Below are 13,182 nucleotides of genomic sequence, written 5' to 3'. Positions count from 1 at the left end.
TCAAGTCGGATGTCCCTTTATTGCTATGTACAGATATTTTTTTTAAATTATGTAACCTAAGTTTTTATGTATAAAATGTTTTTCAATGAAATGTGCCTTTTTAAAATGCTTACTTTTGTGGCAAAGAAAAACTTTTGCATGGTGTTATCATTGTTATTTTTCTTTGTGTGTTTTCTGATTTTTGCTATGTGTAATGTAGTAATGTTTTCTTTTCCCTTGTATGCTCAAAACGTATCTTTTGGAACTTAAAAAAAAAATTCTTAATTTTATGGCTCCTGCTGCCGAATAAAGTAATTTTGACTATGACTATGACATGGGTTTGCTGTTCCAGCAAGATATTTTTATCTCAGAACAGTGTTTTGCATTTATAATTCACACACAATGTGGTATCATTTCTTCTACTTAAAGAAATACCAAAAACCTAATAAAAATACAGTTTGGCACAGTTTGTGGAAAAACTGTAGAGTTTCCTGCCTCCTCGACTCACAATAATCTCTTCTGTACAAGGACTCTAATTATTAACAGGGTGACCTGAATAATGAAGATTATCTGTCGGTAATCTGGACATAGAACATTGAATGGTAACACTCATGTTTAAAGCTGGCTTCTAATTTAATATCTGAGATGTCCAACTGAAACTGTTTGTGTTGTCATAGCTGCACTCCAAAGTCTGCAGATCGTGATAAGTGATATTTCAGAGTACCACAGTGGATATTTAGAATGCCTGCAAATGCCTCTGCCTACCCTGCGAATCAGGTGCTACTCCATGATGGAAGATAGAGCTCTGGAAAGAGATTTTCAGTATGAAATGCACGGAGCTTTCTCGCTGAGCAAAATGTAAAGTGACAAAAAATAAATGATCCGAGTATACCCATACATGACTGTCATGCCGGGTTACAGTGAAGGCCCAATCGCGAATCACTGTGCGTTCTGTTGGGAATAAATAGAATTGTTATAGAAATGTCAACTTATTCAGCGAAAGCTTTGTGTGTATCCATCTGCTTCACTGTAAATGTCATACCAAACCTGTCAGAAATAATCTTTACTGTTGTGAAGATGTAAACAATGACCTAAGATCATAGGCCTACATGTGTAATGCAATGAAGAAATTAGAATACCAAAGCACTCTGGAGAGTTTGTTCCTACCTTAGCGGTAAACTTCCAGACATGGCTGCCTTGTTATTTCCTATTATCAAGAAAAAAAGTAATATATACTTTTAATGCTCTTAATCGTTTGCTGTGGTTGAAAAATGACATTCCTAAATCCACAAAAAGGGATAGAATCTTAGACAAAATGTTTTTTAATATTAAAGGTTCTCTATAACTCATTTAATCCAACTTCGTTAAGATTCTTTGTTTAGTTTATTGCACATGTATCCCTGACGATTTTTATGCTCTTAATTTGTAGATATTTTTACATGGAAATAATTTGAACAGCTTGCATCAACTCATCCATCCCGAGATCCTGCCGTCAGAGTTTGGAGGGATGTTGCCTCCGTATGATATGGGCACATGGGCAAGGACACTACTTGACCATGAGTATGATGATGACAGCGAATATAATGCAGACTCCTACAACATGCCAACAAAAGAAATAGAGAAGGATCTTTCCCCGAAATCCATGAAAAGGCAAGTGTGAGACATATTTGAGTAATAACTGTTCCAACTTGCTTGTGGTCCTGGTTCATGGGATAATGTGCACTCATTCTTGCCATCCATCATCATAATCCTTTATATTTTATTCCATATGAAAAAAAACTATATCTGAAATTGTTTATTGGATTAGAATGTGTAAGCGCCAGGGAGCTGCCTTTCAGAGAGGTGGTCCAAGGCCATGCCCCCTTTTTACATCGCTCTGCAGCGCAACTCTGTGGTGCTTACTAGAGGTAGCTGGTGGGCTAGTTGACCCCCAGAGACCCTCAGGACTCAAGGGGACTTATTCCCCCAATTTACAATGCATTATGGGGTGCGTTTGCACAGTGGAGAATTACGTTCCCTTGACTCCTGAGGGTCCCTGGGGGCCAATTAGCCCACCAGGTACGTCCAGTAAGCACCACAGAGCTGCGTTGCAGAGAGGTGTATAAAGGGGCGTAGCCTTGGACCACCTCTCTGCAACGCAGCTCTGTGGCACTTAATGGAGGTACATGGTGGGCTAGTTGGCCACCAGGGGCCCTCAAGATTCAAGGGGAATTAATCCCCCAAATTAAAACCCGCCAGGGGGTGCGTTTGCACAGTGGTGAAGGGACGGGCGGGCCTGATGTGACGCGTGGGTACTTATGCAATCCCACCACCAAAATCCAAGCACTTATAAGTTCACCATGCACTCTCCTTGCAGCACTCTCATCATCCAGTCACTACTCATGCACTCATGCAATGACCCATACACTAACTCATGCACTGCTACACTACCCTGAGCAACACCCATGCAGTCCAGCCATTGCCCTGTCACTACCCAGCAAACACCATGTACTTATCCAATCACTCTGCCAAAACCTAGGCACTTATAAATTCACCATGCACTCTCCTTGTAGTACTCTAATTTTCCAGTCAGTACCCATGTACTCATGGAGCGACCCAGACACTAACACATGCACTGCTAAAATTCACTTGTGCACTACCCATGCAGAACTCTAACCACCTACACAGTACTGATTGACTCCTCTAATTTCCCAGGTTGTACCCATGCATTCCAGAAATCCCTCTGTCACTACCCATGCACTCCTCCAATCACCCATCCAGCATCATGTACTTATCCAATCACTCCGCCAAAACCCAAGCAGTTATAAAATCACCATGCACTGTCCTTGCTAAACTCTAATCATCCAGTCACCACCCATGTACTCATGCAATGACCCAGGCACTAACTCATGGCAAATACAGAGAAGGTCATGCTCATTACAGGGGTACCCCAATGCATAGTGTTCCCTAGTGTATGTAGGTGTTTTCACTGTATTCTAAGTTTCTTTTAGCATAGCACTGGCTCTGGTCCTGGTTAGTCAGAATCAGTTAACACCAGTACCTGTCACTAAAAAGTTGGGGCACAGGAGGAGTTTCTGCTCCTCTGTTGGTTCTTTCTTCACATCTCTTGCTTCTTCCTGCGTTTTTCTTCATCTTTCTGGACTTCTGTTGCCTCTTTCTGCATTTGTCTTGCTTCTTGCTGCGCTTTTCTTCCTCTTTCTTCACATGTCCTAACTTTGTAGACATAGTTAGAAATAAGCATTTAAAAAACAATTGAAATTCACTGAAAAAACCATAGGTTTCAGGCACGTTATAGTTAGAAATTAGTATTTAAAAAAACATTGAAATTCACTGAAAAAAACATAGATTTCAGGCACTGTATAGTTAGAAATTAGCATTTAAAAACCTTAGAAATTCACTAAAAAACCATAGGTTTCAGGGACGTTATAGTTAGTTGGACATTTCACTCGTACAAAACCATAGAAATTCCCCCGTTATAGTTAGTTTAGCTAACTATAACTCGTACCCCCGCAATGCACTGCTGATGACGTCACATATTACATCATTCATGACATGGTCTGTGACAGCACTGATGACATCTCTGATGACATCTCAAATGACATCACTGATAACATCATCCAGTGACTGTGTGTTTCTCTAAAGTTTAAATATGTTTTATATAAATGCCAAGGTGTATTGTAGAATGAGTGGGTGTATAAGTGTCTGGATGGAGGATTTAGTATGTGTGTGACTGACTGTATAAGTGAGTGATTAAATGTGTCTAACTGAATGCATGGGCTAGTGACTAAACTGTCTGAATGTGCCACACCTCCTCCAAACAATCAGAAAATTGCCCAGTGCTATGTGAGCACCTGCGCAAACCTTAGTGCATCTAGATGTAAGTCTCTCATATAGAATATGATAAACAGACCACCAAGAAGATTATGTGGTAGAGGCACTGTTTTTTTAAACTTTTCTTTATTGAGATTTTGCAGTGCACATAAACAGTGCAACAGATATCAATAAACACGTCTGCAATGTTTTCAGAATGTGCATCAAGAAAAAAGGAAATGAAGTAACCAAAAACAACAAAAACACGATACAGAGTACTTCCATAAATTTCAATGATAATTGTCTCAGCAAAAGTCTCTCGTCTAGAAGTTTCGTCGTTCATCCTCCTCATGTTGATATATCTCACATGCATAGTTCTATTGAACAATTAACATATCCTATATTGGATCATACAAGGTATATCAAGGGATTTAACCATCCTTTCCATGAAATACACCTCAGATAGCGTCAGAAGCCCTTGTATAGGCATATATGCACCCCCACCATCATCAGTTAACACCAGCACCAGCAAAGGGCAAATAGGAAAAGCTACTGCAACCTCTCCTCCCCTAGTGTATGTATGCCCGCACTGCAATACCCATGTACAGATTTCAGTTGGTTTCTAGGGGGTATGCCTGCAAATATGACTTCAGCGGTTGCCAAATTACCTTTTGGCGTAACGCTGCTGGTTGTAGTTTGGCGTATATTTCACTTGTGGTGTCACAGTATACCAAATCTCGGAGCCAGGCCTTCACAGTAGGGGTTTGTGCATTACCCCAATGTAAGGAGACCTACAGTTTTGCAGTAAGTAGGGCAATTGCAATAAACCGCTGCACTCCCGTCTGCACAGGCTGGACATAACCCAGCAACACCATTAGTGGCGCAGGACGCAATGTGTGTTCATCAGGGACAGGTGTTGAAAAATCTCTTCCCAGTATGTCAGTTTAGGCCCGCAATCCCAAGCTAAAACCAGCTCGATCTGAGGCACATCTAGTGCATTTATGTGGCATGCTGGACTCCATTTTAGCTAACAGGTAAGGTGTGAGATATGCCCGTTGCAAATATTAAAAAAATTTCAATTTATGATGGTGGTTGTTTGATACAAAGCGCATTTGCTCACAACAGTAAGACCACACTTTGTCTGTCAATGAGAGGCCAAGGTCCTGTTTCCAGGCACACTTTTGCACCTACTGCGGGGGGAAGAGCCAGGGAGGCATGAGATTGTCATGATACTAAGTGTGTTCCATTTGGGGAAGTGATAATCAGTGTAAGTGGGGGGAGTTGGGTGGCTCTTTTGTCATGGTCGACCAACCTGCTTCAGGGAGCAACGAACCCTGTGTAACATGAATCTATCCATATACGGTGCATTTCAATGTGGGGTAAGCTCCTCTATAGTGCGCAATTGCGAATCTTTAAAAAGATCCCCTACAGTACACAATCCGTATCTGGCTAGTGTATGTTTAGTAAGTGTTTCCAAGGATTATCAACAAGAGGTATTTGTGCGGCGTTAAAACAATCCACCCATAGGTATTGTGGAAGTACCACTATTTTCATGAAGGCAATCCTACCAGCTATGGAAAGAGGAAGCTTGATCCATCGTTTGACCTCTGTTGTAAGTTTGTCTATTGCAGGCCCATAACTCAAACAAATCACCTCAGGTGCACTACAATGCAGAAAGATGCCCAAATATTTTGGGGGAACAGCACACTACTGAAATGGGAATTCAGTATCGACTTGGTTAGTGGCTGGGGTCAACAGGAAGACCTCAGATTTGGCCTAATTTATAGTTAGCCCTGAATATACTCCAAAAGCACCACCTCGCATAACAGGGGAGATGGGTTAGCACTTGAGTCATCCACAAATAGCATCAAGTCATCGGCATAATATGAGGTCACAAGCAGGCCCCTATGGAACCTCAGTCCACGATGAATGCGCGACCTGTCTGCATCCTTCTATACCATATCCCTCCAGGTCCTGCTCAAACGCCTTAAGGATATAGGTATCCGGGGCAAAGCCTTGAACTGGCTGACTGACTTTCTAAACAACAGGACACAAACAATTAACCTTGGCCCCTACAGCTCCCAGACCACCACAGTCACCAAGGGCGTTCCACAGGGCTCCTGTGTGAGCCCCACATTGGGCACATTGTTTAATATCTATGTCACCCCTTTGGCAGGGCTACTGAGGAAATTAGGCTTCACCCCCATTTTCTATGCTGGTGACACGCAACTCCTCTTCTTCTTTCTTTGACAAATCAAATCAACACATTCAAGACATCTTTTCAGAAGGTATGAAATGCATTGCACAGTGGATGAGGGATAACTTCCTCCAATTGAACACCGAAAAGTCCGACATCATGTTATTCGGAGAAGGAAAATTGAGATGGTCTCCCAATTGGTGGCCAGGGGAACTAGGACTGGCCCCACCGCCAAAGCAGACAGTGAAAAATCTAGGAGTGCGAATTGATTAAGGAATTAACGCTAGAGGAACATGTAAACTTCACAGCCAGGACTTGCTTTCATACTTTTGGCATTATCCGTAAGGGTTTATCCCTTACTGCCATCAGTTACCCAAAAAACATTAATACAGGCACTGATTATCAGTCACCTGGATTACTGCAATGATCTACTGATCTCTGCTAAAGAAAAATCCCTAAATAAACTTCAGATAGTTCAAAACACTGCTGCCCGTCTAGTGAGCAATGCCCCCCCCTCCCCCAGAACACTCTCTGCTCCACTTCTCCGCAAACTCCACTGGCTCCCAATAAAAAAGAGTATTGAGTTCAAAATCTGCTGCATGGTGTATAAATCATGACACAACATGGGCCCCAGCTATCTATCCCAAAAGTTGGTCAGATATACTCTGGCCAGTCCCCTTAGGTCTAGCCATCAAGCACTTCTCTGTACTCCCCGTGTCAAACTGGCAAGCACGGGAGGCAAATCCTTCTCCCATCTAGCCCCCAGGTACTGGAATCACCTCCCTATACAGATGTGCCAGGGCACAAATTTCCTAGCCTTGAGAAAACATCTGAAAACTGAACTGTTCTAGTCCCCCTCGGTATGGCCACAAGCAGTCTCAGCGCAGAGATACTCCGTATGGGGTGATTCAGGCGCTATAAAAGTCACATAAAATAAAAAATTAAAATTAATGTGTCTCTCTTGAATGAGTCGAGCCAGGGGATCAATGGCTATAGTAAATAGCAGAGGTGAGAGGGGACAACCCTGTCTGGTGCCTCGCGTGAGAAGAAACTGGGGAGTTATGTCGCCGTTTATTTAGAGACGGACGCCAGGGGTCGCATATAGAAGCCGAATTAGGTTAACAAAGCCAACCGGAATCCCCATTTTTTGTAACACCGCATATAGAAAAGGCCATTCTAACAAATCAAAAGCCCTTTCGGCACCTAGCAGTGTTGCTGCCGCAGGAAGAGAGGGTTCTACTTAATTTATGACTGCAAATATTGCCTGTACGTTCACAGTGGTAGAGTGGCTACGAACGAACCTTTCCTGGAATGGGCATATGATCTTGTCAATTAATAAAGAGAGGTGGGTAGCTAGGATCTTGCCCAAAATTTTGTAATCTTGATTTACCTGTGACAATGGTCTATAGGAGGTGCAGCTACGGGGTGTTTTGCCTGGTGTGAGTAGCAGCGATATTATAGCTTCACACATAGTAGGAGATAGCATTCCCGTCTGCAGAGGGTCAGCATGTACTTCCAGCAAACGTGGGTCGAGTATGCCCTAATAGGTTTTTATAGAATTCACCCATTAAATCATCCAACCTGGGGGCTCGGTTGCCAGCGGGATCATTAATTGCTGCCTTGATTTCATGCTCATCAATAGGGGCGGGTAGGAATTTGCGCTGTCCTCCGTTTAGCTACACCATGGCTATTTCTGCTGGACAGTCTGCCAGGGCCTGCCCCACTGGAAGTTCGCAGGACGTGTATAGTTTAGTTAGTTAGCAGTAATTTTGTTTCCCCATCTGTAGCGTAACCCCGCTCTCCATGTCTAGTTACGTAATATATGCTGACTGGCGCTGGGGACGAAGTAGTCTAGCAAGTGTTCTCCTGGGCCTTTCACCCTCGCCGTATGCTCGTGCTCTGGCATACTTGCCCAGATATTTTAACCTACATGCAGCAAGGTCAGTGAATCCCTTTAACAATGTTGCCTGCTCACGGAGTGACGGAGGGGCAGCCGCACGCTTTGCGGGGTCCAGTCCACTGAGTTTTCCCTCTACTACCTCTATTTCTCTTCGTATGGAGCGCAGCACTCCCACCTGTTTGGAAATCTACACCCCTCTGATATAGACTTTAAAGCGTCCCACAACATGGACTGTAGTGCCACTAAACCCTCATTTAGTTGAAAGTATTTGAGGATGGCCTCTCCAACCTCAGCGTGAAATACAGAATCTAGCAATGCCTCAGCAGGCAATCTCAGTAGATATTTTGGTTGCGATATTGTGAGCAGTTCCAACAAGAGAAGGACCGGGGAGTGGTCTGACAGTGTGGGAGGCAGACAGTCAATAGCTTGAACCTCTACCAGAAGTCGGGGAGTAAGGTACCAATGGTCAATTCACGACCAAGACCCTTGAGGTGCTGAATAAAAGGAGTAGTTACGAACCACTGGGTTACGGGCCCTCCAGGGATCTCTCAGTAGTGATGAACCCAACAAAGAGGTAAGGCTCCTCACCACGTGTGGTTTAGTAATGTGGCCCGGCCCTGTTGTGTTGATTGTGGGGTCCAGGGTTAGATTGAAGTCTCCACCCATTAATATGTTCTTGGCATCCAGTCTTGTGATATGTGTGGCAAATGTGGGGAAGAAATGTGCAGTATCAACATTCAGAGCATATACGTTGACCAACAGGAGTGGTTCTTTGCCCAGGGAGCCCAATACTAAAACATAGCTACCTGCCTCATATGCAATGACTTCCTTCACCTGGAAGGGGAGAGACCAGTGCACCAAGATGCACACCCCTCTGGAGTATGTACTATAATTGGCGAAGAAGTTGTTAGTGCCCCATTGCGATTTAAATTGGTGTGTTGGGAGTGGTGCATAGTGTGTTCCTTGTAGGAAGGCTATTTGGATGGCATATCTGGACATATAGGTTAGAACCTGAAATCCCTTTCTAGGGTTTGACAGCCCTCTAATGTTACAGGATAGACATTGAAACATAAGCCCTTGCTATGCGTATTTGGAGGAGTTATGAGAGCTAGGTACTATGAGCAGGAGTGTATTGTAGATGTGTAACATACCTACGGTCAGTAAATCGGAGGAGCATTACTCTGTATCAAAATCTAAAAAGAACAACAAATTCTACAAACCCTTTACCCACAACCCCCCACCCACATTGGATACATGCAACCAGGCACCCAGTGAATCCCATTAAAAATCTCCAATAAACAATTAACAACAGGAAAAACCTTCCAAGGGGGGTAGGCAATACTCGTAAGAGGCCGTCCTTGGAAAGGATTTATTGTTAGACCTGGCACCATTGGCGTGGGTCTCCCTCCCATTTTTTTTGATGTTGCCTCCTGTGTTTTTGCTATGTTTTTGCTTGTCTAGATGCTTTGGGCACTTTGCCACTGCTATTCAGTGCCAAAGTGCAAGTGCTCCTTATTGTGAATTGATGTTATGGATTCGTGATTCCATGATTGGAATATCTAGTACAGTGCACTATGTGTGCCCAGAGCCTGTAAATCAAATGCTGCTGGTGGGCTTGCAGCACTGGTTGTGCCACCCACAGAAGCAGCTTATAAAATATGGCTCAGGCCTGCCTTTGCAGAGCCTGTGTGCAGTCTGGGACAATGGGGTTACGGCTCGTACACCCATCGTACATTGGGTACGGCTCGTACACCCATCGTACATTGGGTACGGCTCGTACACCCATCGTACAATGGGGGTACGGCTCGTACACCGATCGTACAATGGGGGTACGGCTCGTACACCGATCATACAATGGGGGTACGGCTCGTACACCCATCGTACATGGGGTACGGCTCGTACACCCATCGTACAATGGGGGTACGGCTCGTACACCCATCGTACAATGGGGGTACGGCTTGTACACCCATCGTACAATGGGGTAGGGCTCGTAAACCCCCAATGGGGATAAGTCTCGTACACCCATCGTACATGGGGTACGGCTCGTACGCCCATCGTACAATGAGGGTACGGCTCGTACACCGATCGTACAATGGGGGTACGGCTCGTACACCCCATGATCACAGGGGTACTGTGCGTACCCCTGCGATCATGGTGGGTACGCACAGTACCCGGGGGGGGCGTTCCGTACCTGTTTCGGCGCGGACTCTGCTTTTACGGCTGTTTTCAGCTCCCGTAGAAAAAGGGTCGTACGGTGCGTACCTGACACGTATCGTACTTGCTGGGTCGTAAAAACCAGCCGCGAACCATACAGATGTCGCGTACAGCGGGTTCCGAGGGAGAATCGTACGGAGATTAGAGTCGTACGGTGTCTTGTACGACTCGTACAGAGTACGGCTCCTGGTACGAATCGTACTTCGTCGTACGTACGGGGGACGTTGCAGGGTACGATTCGTACGGGAAAAACGCTCTGAACGGCTATTCGGAGTGGTTTTTCCCGATTCGGAATCGACACCTCTGTTACTGCTTTTATAATCCCATAGTGACTCTTTCAGTACCATCTAGTAATTCTTTCAGTGAAGTCCAAGGGACACTGTTATTTGTCTAGAATCACACTGTGAGTCAGTGGTCATTTGGCAAAATTGAGAGAGAATGATTTGGTTGGTTGGTGTGTTTGCAGTTACACAAGTACATGTACTCCTGCAGTAAGCCAGGCTTTAGGGCATGCAGTGCTTCAAACTCCTATGCATTATGCATGTAGTGGTGTGACGACTTTCACATTTGTACTTCAGGCCTACAATTCCCCAGTCACTATCCATATACTCCAGCAAACACAGTGTGACTGCTGTTGCAATCCCACAGTGACTCTTTATGGACCCATGTAGTAATTCCTTCACTAAAGTAAAAGTCAGCCAATTAGGAATTCACCCAGTGTCTTTCCTTATATCACTGTAATCATTCAGTCAGTAAGCATGTACTCATGCAGTGAGCGAGGCTTTAGGGAATGGAGTGCTTCAAAGTGCTATGCATTATGCATGTAGTGGTGTAATGACCTACACATTTGTGCTTCAGGACTACAATTCCCGACTCACTATCCATGCCAGGGGTCTCCAACCAGTAGTTCGGGAGCTACTGGAAGCTCACCAGCACCCTGAAAGTAGCTCTCAGAGGTGAAGCCAAACCAAGCCAATCTCAGACATTCTGTGTATATTAAAGAAGGCAGCACTGCACCTTTAAGAGTTACAGACAGCCAAACCAATTGCAGGGCCTGTTGATAACACTCAAACACACACTGTGGTGGCATATCAATCAATTAATCAATCAGGGATGTATAGAGCGCACTACTCACCTGTGAGGGTCTCCAGGCGCTGGGGGAGTGTGTAGGGGGGATTTGTGCAGCTTTGATCATTCGAAAAGCCAGGTCTTATGGCTCTTCCTGAATGCTTTTAGTGTCTGGCTTCATCTGATGCTGAGCGGGAGTTCATTTCAGGACTTGGCCATGATGTAGGAGAAGGGTGTGCCTCCTGTCTGGTTCTGTGGTTGCAGAGGATTTCGTCCAAGGCCTGGTCAGCGGAGTGGAGGTTTCTTTCGGGGGTGTAGATGGAGATTGAGGTATTGGAGCTCGGTGTTGTGGAGGGCTTTATAGGTGTGTGTGAGCAGCTTGAAGGTCACTCTTTTTTCGACAGGGCGCAAGTGGAGTGCTCATTTATGCTGGGTAATGTGGTCTTGTCATGGGATGCTGAGGATGAGTCTGGCTGCTGCGTTCTGGACAGTCTGAAGTTTGTGGAGAAGAGATTTGTTGATTCCGACATAGATGGCGTTCCCGTAGTCCAGCCTGCTGGTGATGAGTGCATGGGTGTCGGTCTTCCTTAATTCGGGGGTGGGTCCATTTGAAGGTCGTGCTGAGTATGTGGAGGGTGTTGAAGCATGTGGAAGCTGCAGCGTTGGCCAATGCGTCTGTCACATGAAACATGTTTAGCCACTTTAAATCTGAGTTGGGGAGACTTACTGCTGTGGTAATTTCGTTTGCGGCACACTGCATGTGATGATTTGAATTTTACTTGATTACAAGCATACTTAGTTCCTGGTTCTCCCTTCTAAAGTCGAATGAACCATATATGCTTGAAGTATTTTATTGTGCAATAACTTTTTATGGTTTTTATCCAAGTATTGCATTAATAACTGTTTTAATTTATGGTTTTGTATTCAATGCTGTTCTTTTATGTTTGCATATTGTTTCTTATATAGCCGTACCGGATGGATTGTACTTCATGATGTTGATAAAGGGATTGAACCAGAAATAAACTTAATTTGATTGATTGTTTTTCTTAATGTAACTTTTATTTGTTCTTCTGATAAAACGGCTTTTATGGAAATAAGAGTCCAACTTGCATGATATATAATGAATAACTGACACAGAGACAAATAGCACTTTGTTTGTGATTTCCCTTCAAAAAAACCTTTGTAGAAATTGTGCTGTGAGAAATGGGTGGTTCCCATCGCGTTAACGGGCTCTTTCACGTTATACTTCATCTTGCATTCCCTAGGAACACTTCCTGTTACAGGTGTGTTTCTGCACTTTTTAATGCAACAATCAGCTCTTGTATAGTGCATACTGTGCACTCAGTGCTGTCTAGATGTCTGGGTGTGCTTAACTTGTAGATGGATGTTCATAACTGGGCACAATTGAGAGACCTGGAGTTGAGGTTAAAGGCAGTGCAAGTTTCTCACACTGCTTGTCAGTGGGTCGTGGTGCTCACACTACATGATCATACAATCCTTGGCCTCTGTGTAGAGCGCAAATGGTTTAGGTCACATAATTATCTAGTGTAAATTCCATTTTATGTGAAAGACTAACAGACTGGGTGACTGTAGAGGAAAGTAGAGTGAAGCGAAGGACAGGAGTAAATGAGACACTTTGAAAACCACTACCCCTTACACAGACAATAATACTGTTTAATTCAGTCTAATGTTTTCAGAATTTAAGTACTTTCGTTCTAATTATTTACCCAAAATCATTGATTGCTGCTACTCAATTTCAAATTCAAAAAGCTTTATTCGGTACATTTTTCATGACCATAAAAGCATACTAAAAACACATGATTGCTGCTACTCATTTATCAGATGCTGCTGACAAGTTTTGGGAATAGTTCTGACGTGCTCTAGGTGTATGTTGTTGAGAGATATTTCTGGATGCAATAACGGAAAACTCAGTGGCACCAAAATACTGGAAAGGCTGCACACTGTCAAAGGCCACCAATCTTAAAAAGGAGTCCAACATACACTTCTTTGTCAA

At 44.0% G+C, this 13,182-nt stretch overlaps 1 protein-coding gene across 1 annotated transcript in view; it reads left to right on the top strand.

The window, feature by feature from the left end:
* CLVS2 (clavesin 2) overlaps nucleotides 1–13,182 on the top strand; it is a 294,165-nt gene that overhangs the window by 220,059 nt on the left and 60,924 nt on the right. Inside the window, exon 4 of the mRNA XM_078648939.1 lies at nucleotides 1,409–1,629. Coding sequence (XP_078505065.1) covers nucleotides 1,409–1,629 — 221 coding nt within the window. The remainder of the gene's footprint in view (nucleotides 1–1,408; nucleotides 1,630–13,182) is intronic.

Source organism: Lissotriton helveticus, chromosome 6 (genome assembly GCF_964261635.1).
Source record: "Lissotriton helveticus chromosome 6, aLisHel1.1, whole genome shotgun sequence".
Lineage (NCBI taxonomy): Eukaryota > Metazoa > Chordata > Amphibia > Caudata > Salamandridae > Lissotriton > Lissotriton helveticus.
This window is presented reverse-complemented; position numbering and strand designations above follow the sequence as displayed.